General features: G+C 30.6%; 3 protein-coding genes across 8 annotated transcripts; 1 reads left to right on the plus strand and 2 right to left on the minus strand.

Annotated features, from left to right (window-relative positions):
- The first annotated feature begins 1,611 nt into the window (after window positions 1-1,611).
- Window positions 1,612-6,733, plus strand: LOC107428576 (cysteine-rich receptor-like protein kinase 2). 3 transcript variants are annotated; one of them, XM_048462472.2, is made up of 9 exons: window positions 1,612-1,808; window positions 2,223-3,009; window positions 3,251-4,106; window positions 4,219-4,332; window positions 4,509-4,648; window positions 4,803-5,013; window positions 5,096-5,330; window positions 5,520-5,670; window positions 5,829-6,733. In XM_048462472.2, exons 3-9 carry the CDS (start codon window positions 3,341-3,343, stop codon window positions 6,168-6,170), a joined length of 1,959 nt encoding a protein of 652 aa, XP_048318429.2. In that variant the 5' UTR covers window positions 1,612-1,808; window positions 2,223-3,009; window positions 3,251-3,340; the 3' UTR covers window positions 6,171-6,733. The 3 variants fall into 3 exon arrangements, with proteins under 3 accessions (XP_048318429.2, XP_015894614.2, XP_015894616.2); XM_016039128.4 differs by having other exon boundaries at window positions 2,223-2,317; XM_016039130.4 differs by lacking the exon at window positions 2,223-3,009.
- A 10-nt stretch (window positions 6,734-6,743) lies between these two features.
- LOC107428577 (2-phytyl-1,4-beta-naphthoquinone methyltransferase, chloroplastic) lies at window positions 6,744-9,490 on the minus strand. Its single transcript, XM_016039133.4, has 8 exons — window positions 9,319-9,490; window positions 9,135-9,199; window positions 8,885-8,975; window positions 8,430-8,518; window positions 8,082-8,215; window positions 7,931-7,992; window positions 7,435-7,534; window positions 6,744-6,986 (listed from the first exon to the last, which is right to left on the minus strand). Exons 1-8 carry the CDS (start codon window positions 9,445-9,447, stop codon window positions 6,886-6,888), a joined length of 771 nt encoding a protein of 256 aa, XP_015894619.3. The 5' UTR covers window positions 9,448-9,490; the 3' UTR covers window positions 6,744-6,885.
- A 3,543-nt stretch (window positions 9,491-13,033) lies between these two features.
- On the minus strand, window positions 13,034-17,140 carry LOC107428571 (2-carboxy-1,4-naphthoquinone phytyltransferase, chloroplastic). 4 transcript variants are annotated; one of them, XM_025077887.3, is made up of 12 exons: window positions 16,953-17,138; window positions 16,701-16,807; window positions 15,821-16,067; window positions 15,433-15,536; window positions 15,084-15,155; window positions 14,860-14,998; window positions 14,492-14,598; window positions 14,309-14,408; window positions 14,154-14,192; window positions 13,949-14,059; window positions 13,798-13,863; window positions 13,034-13,338 (listed from the first exon to the last, which is right to left on the minus strand). In XM_025077887.3, the coding sequence occupies exons 2-12, from the start codon at window positions 16,784-16,786 to the stop codon at window positions 13,204-13,206; spliced, it is 1,206 nt and encodes a 401-aa protein (XP_024933655.3). In that variant the 5' UTR covers window positions 16,787-16,807; window positions 16,953-17,138; the 3' UTR covers window positions 13,034-13,203. The 4 variants fall into 4 exon arrangements, with proteins under 4 accessions (XP_024933655.3, XP_015894608.3, XP_024933654.3 ...); XM_016039122.4 differs by having other exon boundaries at window positions 16,909-17,138; XM_025077886.3 differs by having other exon boundaries at window positions 16,936-17,137.
- Between the last annotated feature and the right edge of the window lie 5,153 nt (window positions 17,141-22,293).

Genomic DNA, 22,293 nt, shown 5'->3' on the forward strand with positions numbered 1-22,293 from the left:
GTGAGGCAAAAGTGTCGTCTCAATTCTCAAAGGTCAAAGTGTCTATCTGCCCACATGTGGTCTTTTCATTCTTTTTTTCACCCACTTGAATTTTGTTTGGACTTGTTCGATTTATTAAACATTATCAATTTGGAAAATCTTATACCTTTGAATACTGATTTTAACCAATATATATAGATATCTGACATGTATTCCTTTAAATATTAGTTTTAAGGCAAAGATCTTGTTTTCTCCTATAGAAACTTTTTTTCTTTTTTTTTCCTTTTTTTGTTTTTTTTCGCAAAGTTCTCCAATAGAAGTTTAGAGTTGACATTATTGAAAATATCATAGACATACAGATTATATATAATAGACATATAATAAAATATTGATAATGTTTAAATAGTATATATTATTATTACAATCTTGAATATTGTTTTTTTAAAAAAGTGGGTGAACAATTTCTGCATATTTTCTGAATGAATACATAGCCATTGGCCAACAGCTCATGACTTTTCTTATCAAGATGGAGTAATCAAATTATTTCATGGAAACCGCAATAAAACTTGTCTGTATTGCTCCGAGTTTGGAAACATCATATATTTTAAAGTAAATATTTATATAAAATTGTATTATTATTAAACAACTTGGTAAATCTTGTACGAAAGTTATTGTCCCGTTGTATTTTTATTGGGATATATATTATTTTATTTTAAGTTATTTGAGTGATTTCTTGAGTTATGTATGCTTAAAAACAAATTCCGAAAGAGAATTGTAATTTTGGTTTATGCTTGTTAAATTCCTTATCCTACGTCCCTTTTTTGGGATTCCAAGGGGCTATTCTCATATTCTTCAAAGAAATTCTATCTAACAATAAGTTTGAAATTTGAGGGGGGAAAAACACAGATTTGAATGCATAATAATTATTTTAACTACAATAATATAACTCTAATCATAAAAAAAAGCAAAAAAAAAAAAAACTATAATAATAGAACTATTTATTGCACTTAAAAGTCAAACAGTTATTCTGTTTCCGCACCTCTTTTTTGACAATAGACCAACCAAAGACGGCTTATGAGATGGGAACAAAACAAAGAAAAAAATAAGGAAAAAAAAAGTTTTTCTTGAATTATGTTTTCTAAATTACAAATAAAATGTTCTTCTTTGTTTTTATGACATGGAGATTCAAACTTCTAAGGAATAAAAAGGAACAGTTTTAACCAATTTATATGTATACAATTTTGCTATAAGGATATCTAATGCAAGCAGACATGATTATACCAAATCAAATAAAAATTGCATGGTGCCGAAAACTTCTAAATCTTAAACACAAGAAAATTTACGTTATGTGGATTCTATATATGGGATCCATATATTTTTGTATCTGAAAAATTTTAGATCTTGGAACCACATGATTTTTTACTCATGGAATCTACTATGTTTATGTCAAAATTGTCTTATTTATGTATTTTTCTCTTTTTTGGGGTAAAACATAGGTTTAAAAATATTAGTAAGAAATAGCAAACTTTGTTGTGACAGTTTTTCCACAAACGTTAAGTGCACGAAACCGCGTTTTTTACAAACCTCGATAATTATTTTTCATTGAACTCCAAACTCAAAAAAGGAGCTTTGAATTTAAAGCAGAGAAAAAAAAAAATTGTGTCAGACCATCCCTCACTTTGACTTTTCTAATTACCTTTTTATGGTCCAAAAGTATATTCCAAAACTGCAAAAACTCTTTCCATTTCCAAAGCCCAGTTGCATCTTTCAGTAACGGACAGCGGAGCCAAACTCCTCTTCGCCTTCATCCAATATGCATTAAAATAAAGGTACAATTTTTAATCCAATCCCATCAGCTTTCCATTTTTTGCAGGTGCTTTTTGTTTTTTGTTTTGATATTCCATCGAAGAATATGTCTCTGATTCATGAAGCTCAGAGCTTTTATGAAACTGAATCTAACATTGTTTTCTATAAATATATGATCCTAAAAGACTAATAAACATATATATCCTTATAATCCAATGTTCATGAGCTCAATACTGAATTGGGAAAGCTTGAATTGTGTGTAAAATAGGTGAGAATTGATTGTTTGTTTGATGGGTAGGAGCAGTTTTTGGTTTTTGATCACAAACTGTTTGTCAAATTTCATTCCCTCTCTGCCTTCCATGAAAAAGAAAGATCAAGAAATATGGAATAGACCACCATGTTCAGAAGCTTAGAGAATGTTTTTATCTTGATTTCAGTTGCCTGAGGGAAGCATGAATATCTCCTCTGGTGGCGGCGGTGGAAGATGGTGGGCTGGGCTGCTGGGCTTGTCTGGCGTCTATGGTGGGTGAAGGTAGGGGCCGTAGGGCCTAATCTCTTTGAATAGGCAATAAGTGCGGTTTTGGTGGTTTGCCCACTGCCAAGTCATTCATGATGATTCAAATGCCGACAATATTTTCTAGAAAAGTTTTCTGTGAAAAAATAAAGATAAAAAATAAAAAAAATGAATTTATATGGGCCAGTGCCCAGTGGGGTTGTATCTCACAATTTAGTTGAGTTTGTCGTTGCATATCCAGTTCGAAAGTGCTGGAGAAAACACCTTAATTACCACTTTTAATCATCTGAATGCGAAAGCTCATGTTTGGATCAGAAGACACATATTGATGGTCCATTCCTATAACTAAACATGATTCAAAAATCCAGTTGATCTTGTATGTATGTCTGTTGATGTTGTTAGTATTCCATCTGTGGACGCCACCATATAATCATTTCCTTTGTCTCTCTCTCTCTCTCTCTCTCTCTGTCTGAAAGACGGCTAGTGTGAACACAGAGACCAAAAAAAACCCATTGATAGTACCAATCCAGGAACTGCCTTTTTGCCTTCTTGACTTTGGGAATGCACAAAAATGAACCAATCTTTTCTTCTTAAAACTTGACAAGACGGTTTCTGAATAAGAATGCTATTATCTGCTTTTCGATGTATTTGCGGTTTCACATTCTTGTTGTGTTCTGTCTTCATTTCTCCTACCCCCAAAACCCTCTTTGGTATTAATTTCTTGTAACTTAAAAGCTGTTGATCTGGATTTCCACCATTTATAGGAGTAAATCCAAGAGAAAAATATTCATTTTACTGAAAACTGTGAATGTTGTTTTGTTAATTCGTTGGTTGCCTTTTTTCTTTTTCTTTTTTATATATCTTTCCCACGAGTTCTCTTCCATATTCTAATCTTTTACACTATAATTCACATCTTTTGCTGAATGATTTCTTACATCTCTTGTTGAACAGCCAAATAATCAAATCCCAGAGATGGAGCTTAGCTAATGGATAATCTGCATTTCTCCCTTTCACCTTAAAAAAGTAAAAAAAAAAAAAAAAATGAAGATCCGCAATTGCAACCCATTAGTCCTTTCTCACTATTTACTTCTCCTAAAGATTCTGCTATTGCTAGAAACCGCAATTGGAGATCCAAGAGCGCACACAGTCCAAATTACTTGTGGTCGTCAGCTTGAGCACAATACAACCATCTTCGTTCCAAACTTTGTTGCTACCATGGAAAACATCAGCGAACAGATGCGAACTTCTGGTTTTGGAATGGCAGCCATAGGTGAAGGAGCTGACACCAACTATGGCTTAGCACAATGCTATGGTGATCTCTCACTGCTTGACTGTGTGTTATGCTATGCCGAGGCACGTACAGTTCTTCCTCAATGCTTCCCTTTCAACAGTGGTCGAATTTACCTGGATGGTTGCTTCATGAGAGCTGAAAACTATAGCTTTTATGACGAGTATAAAGGACCCGGTGACAGGGCAATTTGTGGGAACACAACCCAGAAGAGCTCGGGGTTCCAAGAAGCTGCTAGGCAAGCTGTGAACCGTGCCGTTGGTGCTGCACCAAGCAATGAAGGCTATGCCAGGGCTCAAATGGTTGTGGCGGGGATGAGTAATGAATCAGTTTATGTTCTGGCTAATTGTTGGAGGAATTTGAATCAAAGCTCTTGCAGTGCTTGTTTGCAGAATGCTTCTGCTTCTATATTGGGATGCTTGCCTTGGTCGGAAGGACGGGCTTTAAACACTGGTTGCTTCATGAGGTACTCAGATAGAGACTTCCTCAACAAGAAACCAGGAAATGGGAATTCACGAGGTGAGACATGTATTTTTCTTCTAGTCTTGCTTCAATGTTATGTTTTAGGGATAAAATAATAACTATAATTTAAGCTTGGCTTGATCGTGCATTGTTTTGACATTTTCCACAGCTACAAAAATAGTGATTGCAGTCTCAGTTGCGAGTTCCGTGGTTGTTCTGGTAGTTGGGGCAGTTATTGGACACCACATTTGGAAGAACAGATATATACAGAAGAAGCGAAAAGGTAAAGGGCTCATACTAGTTTTTTGCTTTATACAAGTCTTTCGAGTTTCTTGGATGTAGATGCTTCGTGGAGCCTCTAAATTTGGCATTCTGAAGCTTGTAGAGGATGGGAACATACAGAATTTAACAACAAATATGAAGTGTTGAATTTTCGCTTATGTTACTATGGTTTTGCAGGTTCAAATGATGCAGAAAAGTTGTCCAAGATGCTGAATGACAGTAGCTTGAAATTCAAGTACTCTACCATTGAAAAGGCTACCGGAGCTTTTGACAGTTCCAACAAGCTTGGTCAAGGAGGATTTGGTACTGTTTACAAGGTAATCTCTCTCCATTTTGCTTTATTTTTTTCAAATAACCATTTTCATGTAAGAATAAACATTTGAGAAACATAGCCTTGGCCATTGATCTCTGTCCCTGTGTGCGTGTGATGATTATATTTTTGCAAAAATTAATTAGTTACCTCCATTACAGGGAGTTCTACCTGATGGAAGAGAGATTGCCGTGAAGAGGCTTTTCTTCAACAATAGACATAGAGCGGCAGATTTCTACAATGAAGTCAACATGATAAGCAGTGTGGAACACAAAAACTTAGTCAGGTTGCTTGGTTGCAGTTGTTCAGGACCTGAAAGCCTTCTTATCTATGAATACCTGCCAAATAAGAGTCTCGATCGCTTCATCTTTGGTAATTACGAGATTCTTCTTCAAGCAATACTACAGATATAATTTTGTGAACAATTTTTCATTTCCTTTAACACATTTGGCAGATCAAACAAGAGGTAAAGCACTAAACTGGGAAAAGAGATACGATATAATCATTGGAACTGCAGAAGGTTTAGTTTATCTTCATGAAAACTCAAATATCAGGATTATCCATAGAGACATAAAGGCCAGCAATATCCTGTTAGATTCTAGGCTTCGTGCCAAAATTGCAGATTTTGGATTGGCCAGATCTTTCCAGGAAGATAAGAGTCACATCAGCACGGCCATTGCAGGAACATTGTAAGTTTAATCTCGCTGAATTTAATTTAAAAAAAAAAAAAAAAAAAACTGTTTGAAGAAACATTACAAAGGGGATTTCAGCAAAATATTAGCCAAATCACAACATGGTTATTTCTAAATAGATTACTTATTATATCGACGATGATGTGATATTAGACTAAGCAACGATTCCCTTTGATTTACCCATAGGGGATACATGGCTCCAGAGTACCTAGCTCATGGCCAATTAACGGAAAAAGCTGATGTCTATAGTTTTGGTGTGCTCATATTAGAGATAGTAACTGGAAGACAGAACAACAGAAGCAAAGCTTCAGAGTACTCAGACAGCCTAGTCACAATTGTAAGTTCTGAAAGAAACTCTTGTTTGAGTTTCTCATAATTTAAGCTTCATTCTGAACTAATCTTATTTACAGAAGAATGCAGCATCTTGTTTTATTTTTTTTTTCTTTACTTATCTTCTTTCTTTGCCCTTTTTCCTGTGTTCCTGTTCCAAAACAGACATGGAAGCATTTTCAATCAAGGACTGTGGAAGAACTGTTTGATCCAAACCTAATGTTGCAGAACCAGAAAGACAATTACATAAAGAACGAAATTTTGAGAGTGGTGCATATAGGACTTCTGTGCACCCAAGAAATTGCCTCATTGCGACCAACAATGTCAAAGGCACTCCAGATGCTAACAAAGAAGGAAGAGACCCTCCCCGCACCAACCAACCCACCTTTCATAGATGAAAGGACAATGGAACTCAATGACACGTGCGAGGATCCATGTTACCCCCTCGATGGAGATACTTTTGCTTCCATTGCCAATGTCACTCACAGTTCTTTCTATCCCAGATGACCACAGGGGCCAAAAAAGTAGAAAAAGAAAAGTTTTGTAGAAAATCTGGTGCTGGGTATGCAGTATGGTTTTCTGGCAAATGAGCATACTCATCTTTCCACAACCTTGCTTCCGCTATTGCAGGCGTTTCACAGCCATTTTATGATGGGTGTTTTGAACTTTTGAAGAGCTGAGAATAAGTCAGAAAGGCATGTAGGGATTCGAAGATATGTTTCTGAGGGCAGTTGAGCCAATGTCTCAGATTCTATGGCTTCAGATGAAAAGAATAAACCCATGCCATTTCATTTCTTCAAATCGTTGGCTAGTCTGTGAATATTTTTATTGTCTAGTATGGCAGTTTTTTTAATGTGCATTAATCTTCATAAGTTCAATATATGTTTCTCAGGGCAGTCAAGCCAATGTCTAAGCTTCTATGGCATCAGAGCAAAAGCATAAACCCCATGCCATTTCATTTCTTAAAATTGTTGGCTAGTCTCTGTGAATATTTTTACTTTCTAGTATGACAATTTTTTTATGTGAATCGATCTTCATAAGTTCAATATATTTATTAATTTAATTACTAATCTACAGGTGGGATGCCAAAGTGTATTTATTAAAGAAGAGAAAAGAGGGGAGATGTTAGGTTGTTGATTATATCAGCCCTTCATATCTCTAGAACATTCTTCCTACTCCTTTAGAAAATTTGAAACTTGCAAAGAAAATAATAAGCGGAATTTTAGCGTGTGGCTACTAAGTTTCCCATGAGTCCACCGCTAATCTCATAATGTCTGGCTTTAGAGAAACCTACTTCCAAAGCAAGCCTCTCCAGTTCCTTACCTGTACAGAAATAACATTTGTGATCACCAACTCAAAAAAGAAAAAGAAAGAAAAGTCTAGGGCAGCATTACATACTGCTTCTGCCCTATTCCAAAACCAGTCCTTTAATACTGGTGCCATCCTTCCATCTAACAAATATTTTAAAATTAATCTGAATCATAATCCATTAACAAGACAACATAAAAATGGTGAAGCTTTTCCAGAATATTCGTTGGCTTCCATTTGTAAGACATAAATCTACATACAACCAGAATTTACCTATGGAAACCTAATATTTGAAAGTCCTTTTATTCTTTATAGTGTAAAAGCAATAACCATATAAAACATGCACTTGCAATTCTCAACAAGGTTGATTAAAATCGATTTCCTGATTTTTTATTCTAGAATATGCTCAATCAATCTGCTGAGAAAAGCATGAACCAATATAAGTTAATTTAGGAGAACAAACCTGTTAAAAATTCATTGATTGAGCTTTTCAAATATCTGTACTCGTCTGCAAGGCCATAACTAGCAGCCACTGGGACGACAACATTGTCAATCATCCATTCCTAGAGAAAGTGGAGTCGGTCAAAACTTTTAAATTCTCATGTTTGCAACATATATAAAACAATTTTAGAGATTATGTCATACAGTAGTGAGATAAGACATCAACTAATATTGTTGGACTGGTATTCAACTAAATAAAGGACAAGAGCAGCACTTAAAGTTCAAGTGCTAATGAAAACCAAGACAAAAGAACATATTTTCCATGTAAAAAACAAATACAGAATGATTGGTAACCTGTGAATTAAAATTTCATGGTTCTTTTATCCCTTCACCCCAGGACCACCTCTAGAAAACTAGATTTCTTTAAACATAACAAGCTCTAAGTACGAACAGAAGTATTAAACCAAAAAAAAAAAAAAAGTTCCAAACATATTAGAAATCAGAATATCACTTAGTACCTGAACTAAGGCAGTAAATGGTACAGTGCTTTTATTAAAGTCAAGGATAGATACTCTAGAACCTGAACAAGAAATACAGGAAACTATGAGCAAAGTACATTTACAACAACATAAAACCACAAGAGTTATTAAGAGAGACAGATCAAGGAACCTTCTTTCAGAACTCTAAAGATTTCCTGCATGGCCTTACGCTTATCTACTACGTTTCTCAGTCCATAACCCATAGTGATGGCATCAAAGTAACCATCAGAAAATGGTAAATCAAGTGCATCGCCTTCAACCCACCTTCAATGCAATACAATTGAGCCATTGCCATTAAAATGTTGGTTATAACTAGTTTCCCAGGATACCAAGGAGCATATGATAAATGAATCAACAAAATGCATGGTGAAAATTTTAAGGAGCACTTCTACAATAAACGACAAGAGAAAAAATTTTCATTCACAATTGGAGTATTAAAATACGCAGTAAATTAACCACAAGATTTACCAATGCTCACTCAATATTCTTGTAACACGGTTTAAAGAGCAATTGTTGCCTCGATGATGCAATTGACAACGGCTCCTTTGAGAAATCTAGACCCGTCACCTGCAAATTGTGACCAAAAAATTGAATAAAATAAAACACCACTAAATTTCTTTGTTAAAACAAATACGAACATTATGACTTTAGTATGCTAGAGTTTAATACACACTGAAAAATTATTTTGTTGGAGAACCAAACTAATAACTAGCTTGGTTCATTTATAAAATGGTTCCTTTATGGTTTAAAACATCATACTTGAAGACCATATTGTTGTATGAGTAACTTCAAGTCCATAACTATAGTCTAACACATTCTCCAATTATACCACTACTGCACTAAACGAGTACAAATCCTTAAAAAAAAAAAAAAAAAAATACAAACAAAAAAAAAGACAATACAGCATAGTTATAAGAGAAAGACAGAACAAACCTTGCCCTGAGATCCAACTTTCTCAGACAAAAGAAACGCCAAATCCCCACTTCCACAACACAAATCCAGTACACAATCTCCCATTTTTGCTCTGTTCCACAGTTTAAAACATCAAATATGAATAGCCCACTCATAAAATAAAATATTAAAAAAAAAAAAACCCAAAAATTTAGAAATTTCAAGGATTAGAGAGGGGAAAAAAAAGAAAAAGACCAAAAAAAAAAAAAAAAAGTAGAAGCAGCTGACATACCCACTCCATGACACTGCCATTCTTTTCCATACTCGATGCTGACCCAAGCTTAACAGATCATTTAACTTTAATACCCATAAAAAAGAAAATGTAAAATTAAGATTCAGCTGAGTTTAAAGTGGAGACTAAAAATTCAAATATGGAAAAAAAAGAAAAAAAAAATGAAGTGGGAGGCGAGGCCGACGTTATCGTAAATAGGAGCAATGCGGTTAAAGAGGTCACGGCGTTGGGTAGAGCATTGAACCGGCCGGTGAATGAACCGGTAAGTTGGTCGACGTGGTAGAGCGTATGATAATGTAAGAGAAAGCTCCATTGAAGCCACTGGCTCTATCCCACTGCCTACAGATGACTGTAATAATGAACATAGCGCCACGATGCCACATTGTAAATGGGTTTTCCCTCTTTGGCCCAAATACCCAAACAAGTATTATTAACCCGATGGAGTCCGATCCAATACTATCTATCTCTACGACCCATATCAAACCCATGGGCTTTTTTAGCTTTCGGCTCTTTCCTCCCTACTCCCATCCCAACGATTAATTTTCCTCATATAAATATAAATATATATAAATTATATCAGCATATTCCAACCCTTCTAAATATTTTCAGGTACCATCAGAGAAAATTAAAAATTAAATTTCAATTATTTTGTTATTAATAATAGTAAATAGTATTTTTGTGATTACTCTATACTTTGGAGGTTTGATGAAAATTCATTTATACATCAGGTTTAAAAAATCATCGTTTAATCTTGTGCAATTATCACTTACCACCCTAGAAGTTGATTTCTGATAAAATTTAATTTATAGAAAGTCTATTTTATATTTATGTGTCAAAATAAATATTACATTATTGTTTTATCTTTTACTTTTATAATAGGGTTTATTAAAAATTATCAGCTACCATAAATTTCATTTATATAATATAATTGGTGAACATTTCATAAGTCTAACCTTATTGATATAATTAAAATATGATAAATAAATTATAATTTTTAATATATATTACCATATAAAAAAAGATTATAAAATAAAGTTTTGATGTTTATCTTTAAATTAAGTGGCAAAATAGAATTTGCATAAATGATTTTTTCTTAAAAATCAACTTTAAAGATGGTAAATGATGATTTTTTTCAAATTTCAAAATGTAAAAGATGATCTTTTAGATTTCAAAAGTGTCGATGAATTTTATCAAATCTTGAACTATAGATGGAATTTTCCCTTGTGAATAAAATGAAATCAAACTACTAATCCTTAGATGATGTCATAGACCACCGAAAAGTATAGATGAACTTTTCCCTTGTGATTAAAATAAAAATCATACTACCAATCCTTAGAAGATGTCAGGGACCAAACTGTCTAAATCCTTAACGTTCAAAATAAAAAAAGATCCCAGGTAAAATAAAAAAGAAAAAGAAAAAAGAAAAGGTTGACCAAAAAATGATAAATAAATAAAAAGAAAGAAAAAACAGATAAAAAAATAAGAAAGCAGGTTGACTACCTAGTTTTAAAAATACATGGAGGATAATATTGCAGACGACAAAAGAATGTGACTGAATCGATGACTTTAGCCATAAACAATCTTTAGAAATAAAATTCGAGCAAAAAAAATATATATATAAAAATATTTTATAGTGCAGATCATACTTAAACTAAAGCTTTTACAAAAAGAACATTGATTTTTACTGTATAATATATACAACATATATAATATACATAGCGTATATTATAAAAATACTCATATATATATATATATGTACAGTTCGTTCATAGTGCGGACGGTTCTCATGCGGACTACAGTATTGTGACGGTTTTTCATAGTATTGATGACGATTTTTTAAAAAACCGTCGTTAATACTATAAAAAATCATCACTAATACTGCTGTCCTTATACTGACCGTCCTCACCATAGAATTTCTGTATATATGTATATGTGTATATGTAAATAATATCCGAAGCCAAACAATGTAATCAATCGGTTGAGGCAAAAGGGTCATCTCAATTCTCGAAGGTCAAAAAAGTGCCTATCTCCCCTTTTTTTTTCTTTTTTTTTTCTTTTTTTTTGGCACGTGACTTGTTCGATTTATTAAACATTATTAATTTGGAAAATCTTATCCTTTAGATATTGATATTAACCAATTTATAGATATGTGACATATATTCCTTTGAATATTGGGCAAAGTTCATTGTTTTCCTCGACAGAGAGTCATGTTCAGGGCTGGCTGACGCTTACATGGGGCCTTTGGCAAGAAAGGAAGATAGGGCCTCATAGGAATTCGTGTATATATATATATATATATGTATTGTTTATTTTTATACTCAATGTTGTTTTAGTATTTAACACTAAAGTGTTTATTCAAAAAAACAAATATACATTAAATATCTTATAAAAATATATAAAATAAAATTATAATTCTATTTCAGAAAATGAGAGAAGAAATAGAAAATACTATAATGTAATATATTAAATTCTCAATTTATTTTGAATATAATATTTTGTTTTTTTAAAAAAATTTTTTTTGAATATAATGAAGGTTTTTTTTTTTTTTTAATTTTTAGAAGTATTTTTTATGTTACATCAAAAAAGAAAGAGATACCAATTTGTTTTTTTTAATGAAAATATATATTCTTAATTATTCAAGAAAAAATTGAAAAATGCATTAAAGTAATTAACAATTATTTGCCAACAAATTAGATTGCACAAATTATTAATGCATTTATTGCAATTTTATTTTTTCAAGACTTGTTGAAATTAATCCACCAATTTATTATTTATAAATCTATTTCATCAACTCATATAAAGTTTATTTTTATACTCAATGTTGTTTTAGTGTTTAACATTAAAATATTTATTAAAAAAATAATTATACATTAAATATTTTATAAAAATATATAAAATAAAATTATAATTCATATCAGAAGTTGAGAGAAAAAATAAAAAAGACTACAATGCAATATATTAAATTCTCAATTTATTTTGAATATAATATTTAAAAAAAAAAACCTTTGAATATAATGAAGATTTTTTTAATTTTCAGAAGTATTTTTCATGTTACATCAAAAGAAAAAGAGATATCAATTTGTTTTTTTTTAATGAAAATATATATTCTTAATTATTAAAGGAAAAACTGGAAAATACATTAAAGTCATTAACAATTATTTGCCAACAAATTAGGTTGGACAAACCATTAATGCGTTTATTGCAATTTTATTTTTTCAGGACTTGTTGAAATTAATCCACCAAATTTCATCATCTATAAATCTATTTCATCAAATCATATAAATATTAACCTTATTAAAAAAGATAAAAATAAATTAATATTAAAAAACTCACATAAATGTTATTACTTTCATTTTTTATTTTAAAATACTTCTAATAATCATTTGTAAACCTTTTAAATGGGAGCCTTGGTTTACCATATATAAATATATTTATATCTATTATAAAATTAGGTGTATACAAATATATTTTAGTGCTATCAGTATTGGATTTTTCTTTTTCCCCCTTTTTAAAACATTTTTGGATTTAAAATTCGGAATCCAATTTTCTTTTACATGGATAAATAGGGACAAACCAGAGAAGATGTGCAAAGCAGTAAACTGAATAAATTATGTTATATCTGTTAAAATTCCCATTTGGTTGTGTTGTTTTTGGTTTTGGTTTCAAGGTTTTAAGGTTTTGTTCTTCAGCCTTTTTGGAAACTAGAAAATAAATTTGCTTTCGTTAAAAAAAAAAAAATTTTGAGCTGTTCGGCTTTTCGCTTTCAGTTTTCATTAAAATAAACAAAAAATAAAAACGCAAATAAAGTCGTTAGTGGTTTGTTGTCTAAAAGTTTGGTTTGATAGATTGTGCTTTTGCATTCCAACATTAATTTCATTTGTATGTTCCACTCCATTCCAGACAACCAAAGGTGATCTTTTTTTTTCAAGATCCACAGAATTATAACTTATGCCATGCTTCAGTGCCATAGCATGCATTTAATTCACTAGTTTTATTTATGTATCCCTTTCTCTACATTCTAAATCTTTCTAATAATTACCCAATATTTGGTCATCCGTGGAGATAAATTCTAAGAAAATATAGTCTGTGGCATATATCTTTGAGGAACCAATCTAGCTACCACAAGTCCAGCAGCCAATGCTGCTCCAAACAAAGTATGCAGTCTAACACAGTAATACTTTGCCATAAAAATCTTCTGCTTGTCCTGTCAAGTAAATCATCAACAGGCAAGGTTAGAAAACAGTATGTAGAAATACTAATGCATGCAAAAAGATTAGAATCTGAATTTCCAGTAATTTCAAGTTTCTCTGTTTATTTTTCGTAGGGAAAAAAATATCATTGACCTCCTTAATTTTTGGCATAATTACATGTATTGAAAATTCATCAGTTTCCGCTATCGTTAATATAAAATGTTTAATTTTATCAATTTGAAAAACCATTTTGCTGTTAGAAACAGCGGACCTAATTGCAGGATTATTACTAGTTACACAATACTTCAAGAAATTATTCTTTTTTCAGATACATTTCATTGCACTTCGGAGTAAAAAGTGGACCTATCTCGTTTCATGAGTCATGAGCCATGTTATCAAATATTATTAACTTGATATGAACAAAAGGAAAAAGCAATGCTGAGGCATCTATCATACAGAGGTCTAATACTAACCTTGTGGTTCTCTTCAACAAAGCTAACCGCCAATTTTGCCATGGGCATGGTCAGTGCGCAGAGAAACTGAAGTAAATAAAAATCAAAATAGAGAATGGAAATAAGTCTAATTCATCAACAGCATCAACTTCAACATTTGTGAATGACTTACCATGCATGTAAGAGGAAGAGCGCTGAATAGACCACAAGTAAACAAAAGAATATATAGTGCTATGACTGCCAACTTCACTACACCTGAACCTCTTTGTGTACCAATTCTAACCTACATTCCAATCAAAGACAAATAAAACAACTGTATCAGTCTTTTCTGGTTAAGTTTAAACAACTTAAGAGCTTGGCCAAGCATATTTATTTACCAAAGGAGACATTTTCCCGACAGCCTTATCTCCTTCAATCTGAGTTGCAAACATTTGTATTAGTTGACACACGGATACACATTGATCTAGAATAGCTAAAATTGTTGTATGTTAACACTCACACAATATAAGAAAAGGATAAATAACAAATCTACCTGATGAAAGTGACTACAGAAAAGAATTAAGGATGTTGTGAGGCCAACAAGGAAAGATGCAGAAAGAATTGAACCGCTCAAGGGAAGATTGTTCGTCCCACTGTTGAAATAATAGGAATTAAATGCTGTACTTAGAAAACTGAAATATAAAACTAGTGCAATAGTTCAATCAGCTTATTTCACCTCGAGCTGCCCTGCAATAAGTAAAAAGCTGTTGTTGCAAATGGACCAAATGCTGCAAAACATAGAGGCTCTCCCAATCCTTGATAACTTAACCGGAATGGTGGGCACTGCACTTAGCATTAGAACAGATATTAAACACAGTATTTCCCATGAAAACCAGGATAGGTAAATTTATTTTTCGCACAATATAAATTCAATGTTATTGTGACTGAGCCTTTCGGCTTAAACTCTATTGGAAAGTGGGTTGCATCCTCTAGCAGTGATTCTCATAGTAACGTAGGCTAACCAAATGACTTTGTCAAGAAAGCAAGTTCAAAATTTTAGATTCTAAAGCAAACCGAACAAGAAAGAAAGTTCATTCCTCTTACCTGATATATATAACCAGAAATGATTGCACATGCAAGTAATAATATTGCACGTTTATTTCCTGCCTCAATGGACGCCCGAATGAGCAATATGAAGCCAAGAGCAAGGAATGAGTAGGCAGCTACAAAGGTCCCTGTACGGCTTATAAAATACAAATAACACAAATAAAAAAGTAGAAATAAAACGAATTATGAATACAGAAAATTGAGATAGGAATTAAACTTACCTGCCAACAAGGTTTACAACTGATTCTTTTTTATTCTTATCTGCTCCTGTATCAAAATCGTAGACATCATTGCTGCAAGTGGACAACATATAAGAGTTTTCAGGTTTTAGACAGCACAAAAGAATTTTAATGATTCAACGGATAGCAGCAGGGATTAACAAATTTGAATAGTCTTCAAATGGCGAAATTAGATACTAAAGGAAATCTAAAGCAGAAAGGAATCCAGAAAAACGAAAAAAATAAAGGGAGTAATCAATCTTCTACACATAAAGTCACTATATAAAAGATCTTCACTTGGGTTTCTCAGATTCAGCATGTACATAAGAACAAAATTAGGCATAATTTTTACCTTAAATTTAGCCATGTAATAATAAGAACGGATGAAATAAGAACAAAAATGTAACGCCCAGCTGAAAATATGCCTGTCTGCAAATAAGCAGCTGCACTACCTACCTGATTATCAAAACTTTTGAAGTGTAAGTTACAAAAGAACTGTAAATCAGTGAACACAGAGAGAATGTTTGTATGCCATCCATTAACTTAAACTAAAAAGGAAAACCACAATTGAAATCCAATACAGTTGAAGTTCAAGATTAAAAGTTACAAAGCTTGTATGCTTAGAAGAAAAACAAATAAGATTCACCATCCTTTATGAGGTTAACAATGATCTTTTCATAACAGAATGAGAATTCTCAAACAATTTTGGTAGAAACATTTAGAAAATACAATATACTCACTGTGAGAGGAATCAATGCAACGGAGTATATTGGCAATTTAATCGCCCTCCATATCAAGGTCACCTTAGAAATATCCTCCTCTTTGTCCTCCTGAATAGTATCAGAATAATCTGTCTCGTTACTAACATAACAAACTCGTCGGCCAGGGTTCCATTGCTTGACCTCTAGTTGTCTTCTATATGTGCTACTAAGACCATGTTGAGCATAATTGCAAAGACACGATGAGGGTTTTGAGCCAAGATAAGGCCTGGGGGACAAAAAGCGGCAGTAATTTCAGAAGAACAGACCATTTATTTTCTTTTTCCGTCTTCATAATCACACCAAAAGTAAGGCAAATTGTTGTTATAAATCAACACCAAATTGGACAAGAAGGCAACATAACTTCAGCTTCAACGATGATTCGATTGCAGTACCATTTTTTGACAGAATTTGAAGCTTGACAATGATTTTCATTTGTTAGTGTGCTTTGGCTCGACGATTAACCAAACATATCAAAGAATTTAATACTGAATTGTAACACTTTTATAACCCTTATGAATTTTCTGCATAAGTTAATACTGTCCAAGAAACGCTTATTGGACCAAATATCTATTTCATATTAGTAAACATTATATGACCGAAATCAATAATGCCAAAATGGAAATTGAACTCGTATATACGTATTGTTGATTCCTTCAGAAATAAAAACAACGATCATGTGTGTTCAGAAACTAAAAATTCCAACTCAAAAGAGGACCTTCACCATTTAGCAAGAAATGAAAAAGTAAAAATTGCCAAATTTCTCAAATTTTTGTTAAACCCCATTATGAAAACCAGAACAAAAACCCATATACCGGTAATGTTGGAAACATAGAAAAAAATAATGGGAACTTCAGCTTGCCTTGTTAAAATACTCTGCTTCAGGAGGAACTCATCCAGTTTCTTCAGGCCAGAACCTGAACTAAGAGCGCAGATTGCAGCAGCCATTGATATCAAATACAATATTATCTACAAGAAACCAAGAAAAAGGTTTAAACCTGGCGTGAACATAAGGTATTGACACTTAAAAACTCCAAAAATAATAATAAAAATAAAAAAATTGAGCAAACATTGTCAATGAAAAAGTGAAGAAGCACCCCAAATTAGTCATAACTGAAGAGCACAAAAACGAAGAAATTCATCTGTGCCTGTGAACAGTGACAACAATTATATGCTAAAACAAGAAGAAGAAGAATATGAGAGTGGTGGTGGGTTAAGGCAAAATGAATCATAACTCTTCGCCATGGTTGATATTCATTTTTTTTTTTTTTTTTTTCAGTGAAAACTCTACTTCGTTGTGCAAGTGTCTCTCTCTCTCTGTCCGAACAGTTTTTAGATAAGATGTGTTTCCTCATATGAGATGCCACATAACATGATCATGGGTCCCGCATCCCAAGCTGTCGCAAGTCGGGGAGGTTAATAATAAATCTTATGAGTCTACGTGTTTATCTAAAGTCTAAACCCAGGCATAAGAAATGCATTTTACTATTATATTATAATTTTAATTATTATATAACTATTAAAAAAACAAAATAATTTATAGTTTGAATATTAAAATATGTATAAACTTATACCGCTATTATATGTTCAATAAATACAAATTAACAAGTATAAGTTTTCAACAGAAATTAATTTTAACAGTATATATTATAATTTTATAATTATTTAATAAATTTTAAATTAATAAATACTTTAGATTAATATATATTTTAGTTATCATTGTAGTCTAATTAATTAATATATATATATATATATATATATATAATCCAAATAATTCTTGTTTAATTTTTTATTGGATTCCAGTTTCCATTTCTAACATTATTTTTTATTTTTTATTTTTTTTTCTAATTTTTTTATGAATTTTTACTTTTCTCTAAAAAAATAATCTTAAAATTTTTTTATAAAAATTGAAAAAAAGACTTGTGCCTTTTGGCTCCTTGGCACTCATTAAGCAATCAACACAATATTGACAGTTTTTTTTTTAATTTTATTATCATGCAAGACTTTATCTAGACGCAGTATATTTAGGTTAGACAACGTTTTTTAGAACATTATTAAAAAGTGATTCAAGATTTTCTATAATATTTCATCTTTTTTTTAAGAAATAGATTTTTTTTTTTTTTTAGTAGAATATTGATATGTACTGTAACTTTTTCAGAACTAGCTGTTTTATTATTATTATTATTTATCTAATATCATTTTAAAATTTTTATAGAATTTGCACTTAATTTTTTTTTTTTTTTGGGAGCATCAGTTTCTTGAATTTTATGAACAGTGACAAAATTCATAAGGCATTATCATATTATCTTTCTGGACCTACAAAAGGGTTACACACATTTCTTAAACTTATCAATATTATATAAGAATATCCATTTGTAATTTACTTAGATTCAAAATAATGTTTATAAGACTTCAAAGGCATTATAAAGCATGTAAATTTTATGTTCAAACAAGAAAATTTGGCCTGCACAGTAGTGTGTTCTTTTTGGTTTAATAACCTTAATACAACTCAATTTTGAAAATAGATATTGAGTTATCGACAGAACCATAAGCACTATCCTATATATTACATTCCATATTTGATATATTATAAGTAATAACTAAACTTTTCACTGCTTAATTTATGTATTACATACATTCCCTTTATATAATAATGTTATTTCCATTGTTTAATCTCTATAGCAATGGGATTCTCCATAACCTGTACGGTCTGGCTTAGGAGTAACTGCCCTGAAAGTCATTCTACCGGTCTTGATTTTCTCCTTTATCTTAATGATCATCAAAAACAAAATTCTATATAAAAGAACCATCCCATGCAAAATAGCAAGGTCAACTTTGAGTTGACTCTGTTCCACTTGCCATTTATTATTCAAAATTTCTTCACCACTTATAGTAGTTTGTCCTGATCCAACATGATCATTAAGGTTTACTAAACCTTCAAACTCATTTTTGAACATTCCTTGGTAGGCATGCTTGTGGAAAGCCCTGTAAAACAGAGGATATCTCCAAAAGATATCAGGAAGATCTTTTGGCAATCTGAAAAATCTACCACCCAAAATCATAAGTGCTTGAACTCCACAGCTCCTGCTATTATTTCCATAAGAAAATCTGGCACAAGACTAGCTATAATCATCATCAAGCTCTCAACCAACATCATTCAAGCAAATAACACACAAACAAAGTATCAGAAATGTTGATATCCCTTTTGAAGCCCATGAACGTAATACGATAATGATCCAGGAATCAATTGAAATGACTAGCATTTATGGCAAGGCTGAAAATGTGTTTCCTGTCACAAATGCACTAGCTCTATAGTAACCATTTGATCTTTCTTTTTCAAAAACCTGAATTTTAGTGAGGTGTAAAAAATTGATAGAATTATTATTGTTTTCAATTGGTAACAGAATTAATAATTTGGATGAAACTTTATTGAAAAGAAAAATTAAATTGTGTTTATACCTTCATATCTTCCACAAAGAAGGGAATCCACCAATAGTCATTAAAGAAAAAAATAAGTAATAAATAAAAGAATATGATCTGAATCTGTGAAATAAATAAGTTTAATTATTACTTAATTAAATTATGAAATGGCATGTGAAATTAATATACTCTGTCAGTCAATTAAAGTCAATTAAATTGTTAAATCACTATGCTCTATTATTAATGATTAAAAAAAGATTTTTTTTTTTTTTATCAATGCTCTAAACGATGATAAATAGTATTTCTTATATTTACCGTTTTAATATGTATATATATATAATATATATTTGCTTAATTACAGATTGATTGATAGTATTTATATCGAAATATGAAACTCTCCATGTAAAAAATTTTAAGAACCGTGTACAAAGTAGAAATGTCGAATATTACAAAAGAAATAAAATTGTCTAAAATGCCGAAATCAAAACGAAATACTGCAATCTTGGGAATCGTAGTTTTCTACACTTATAAAGGCAGAAGTACAAAAATCACAAAATCGAGAAGGTACAAGTGTAGGCATAGTAAAATTTTACACGACACAAATTCATACGATAATTTATAAATTTAGATTGACAACATATTATGTTTATATCAATATTATCCAATAAAATTTAATAAATTAATATTTTTAATATACGAAATACGATAAACCTATTAGATCATTAAAGAAGAATATTTTGATAATTATATAAGTTTTATAATATTAAAATTACTTTATTTATTATTAAATATGTATTAATTTGTTTTTTTTTTTAGTTTAATTTTTAAAAAATCTCAAAACAATCAAGAATTTTTGTAATTTTTTTAAAAAATATTATCTTATTATTTCAAAATTAAGTGAAATTTAAATTTTTAAATTTATATTTATCGTTAATAGGTTAACAGGTTGGGTAACGGGTTACACGATAATTTATCGAATGGGTTCGGATCTATCTATTTTCACACGAAAACTTAACGAATTGTATTTGATTTAATTTAATTCCACACGAATACTACACAATACGCCACGAACACGATTTAACACGATACGTTGCTAGACCTATACAAGTGTACTTTTCTAAGCCTAATGGCATTTTGCATGGAAACGAATTTATATTGTATCATGATAAAGGTTCAAAAAATTGATATCGATGAAAAATATCCAGAATTTAAAATATAAAAATTTTCATGAAAATATCGAAAAATATTGAATATCGATAAAAAAATTATAAAAAATAATGAAAATTATTTTAAAAAATAAAATTTTTTATTTAAACTTTAGAATTAGCTTATTTAATCTATCAATTATCAAATTGATTATAAAACTTGCTAAAATATTAAATGGATATAATATTCTTCTTAGTTAATTGATTTATAATAATAATTAAGAACCATAGATAAATTATTATTAATAAAAATATGTCAAAAATATATATTTGATAAAATTATTTATTAACTAAAATATATAAAAAAATTATTACAATTACATTGTATTTTATAAATATCATCTTAATACCACATAGTACTTCTGGGTGGTTGAAAATCATCGGTCTCTTCCTCATTTTGATTTTGAAATGTGAAATATGAAAAATACTTATAAAAAGATGTATCTCCCTGATAATTTTGTATATAATTATTAATATATCAACTATATGGATCTTACATTATTGGTTGACTATATGCATAACTACTACTATCTGATGGGTAAATTTGAGATGGTACACATGAGTTGCTACTTAATGACATTTCATAATTATCCATTGATTAAGGGTTATGAAAATGACTTCCAACCCTCATTGATTCAAAATTCATAGAAATCAAATCATCTTCTTGTTGTGACATTTGCATTATAGATTTCTCTTTACGTATATAATTTTTTTCAACAGCATCGATTTCTTGACCTACATCTCTACTCCCATGATCTTCATCTTGTGTTGCATGTGTGTAATATTATTCACCAGTAAATGGGCTTCATCAAACTTCTCAACTTAGTAATTCCTTTTGACCACTACCTTTTCAAACTTCTAATCTAGATAATTTATTGAAATTCTCTTATCACCACTTAAGCTAGAGTGACTAAGAGTCTCAAATTGTGAATGCGTATCACCTTATCAAGCTCAAGCACTAGTAGTTCTAGTTGACTATCTCACAAGCCTCTGAAATGAATAACCACTGTTAGAATTTAATTTTTCAACAATTACTTTTTGAACATTTATTAACTTTTTTTCAATTTATTGAGCAATTTTTGGATTAGAATTCCCTTCATGATCATCTAAATAAATATCTCTAATCCATTGGTACATTTGGTTGCCCTCTTCATCATCATCTTCCATTATAGTTTCAAATATTATTATTGGATCCAAGTCTTAATGATTTTCTTCTTCAAGTCATATTTTTACTTTATCAATATTCAATAAATATAACTTATTAATGTTATTCAATTTAATTCATTTTATTTTGTTTATATAACTAAATGTTTAAAAGGTAATTAAAAGATTAAAAAAACTATCAATGAAATTAATTTGATAAAATTTTTTACTAAATATCAATAATATTTATATATATTTTTGAAAAAATTCAATAAAATTTAAAAATTCCATGGATATTTTTGGCATTTCGATAAAAATTTTCATGGAAATTATAGATCTTTTAATCAAATTATTAAAAATTTGATATGGATATTTTAATCAAAATTTTCATAAAAATTATAAATAAATTTCAAAAATTTCAATGCATATTATGGAAATATTATTTCATTTTTATTTGAAACTTAAATTTCGTTTTTATTCCACAAAAAAACAAATATATCAAAGATAGTTTTGATTTTTTAAACCTTAATAGTTTCAATTTTTTAAACCTTAATCTTGATCGTGTTGAAATTCTTTCATTTTTTTCAATCCAAATACGACTTATTCAGCTAATCAATTGAAATACTAATCTCAAACATATTTACTAAATTAATGTAAAATCTCATTAACACAATTTTTTTTTTGGGG

This window comes from Ziziphus jujuba, chromosome 12 (genome assembly GCF_031755915.1).
Source record: "Ziziphus jujuba cultivar Dongzao chromosome 12, ASM3175591v1".
NCBI classification, from domain to species: Eukaryota; Viridiplantae; Streptophyta; class Magnoliopsida; order Rosales; family Rhamnaceae; genus Ziziphus; species Ziziphus jujuba.

What these genes read in the sequence shown, in the direction of transcription:
- LOC107428576 (XM_048462472.2), top strand. Translation starts at nt 3,341, where the DNA reads ATGAAGATCCGCAATTGCAACCCATTAGTCCTTTCTCACTATTTACTT. An exon ending in TATACAGAAGAAGCGAAAAG is followed by an intron (nt 4,333 to 4,508) that starts GTAAAGGGCTCA and finishes ATGGTTTTGCAG; the next exon opens with GTTCAAATGATGCAGAAAAG. An exon ending in GATTTGGTACTGTTTACAAG is followed by an intron (nt 4,649 to 4,802) that starts GTAATCTCTCTC and finishes CCTCCATTACAG; the next exon opens with GGAGTTCTACCTGATGGAAG.
- LOC107428577 (XM_016039133.4), bottom strand. Translation starts at nt 9,447, where the DNA reads ATGGAGCTTTCTCTTACATTATCATACGCTCTACCACGTCGACCAACT. An exon ending in CATTTACTGCCTTAGTTCAG is followed by an intron (nt 7,535 to 7,930) that starts GTACTAAGTGAT and finishes CACTTTCTCTAG; the next exon opens with GAATGGATGATTGACAATGT. An exon ending in AATCAATGAATTTTTAACAG is followed by an intron (nt 6,987 to 7,434) that starts GTTTGTTCTCCT and finishes ATTTCTGTACAG; the next exon opens with GTAAGGAACTGGAGAGGCTT.
- LOC107428571 (XM_025077887.3), bottom strand. Translation starts at nt 16,786, where the DNA reads ATGGCTGCTGCAATCTGCGCTCTTAGTTCAGGTTCTGGCCTGAAGAAA. An exon ending in TTATTGCAGGGCAGCTCGAG is followed by an intron (nt 14,409 to 14,491) that starts GTGAAATAAGCT and finishes TTATTTCAACAG; the next exon opens with TGGGACGAACAATCTTCCCT. An exon ending in CTCTTCCTCTTACATGCATG is followed by an intron (nt 13,864 to 13,948) that starts GTAAGTCATTCA and finishes TATTTACTTCAG; the next exon opens with TTTCTCTGCGCACTGACCAT.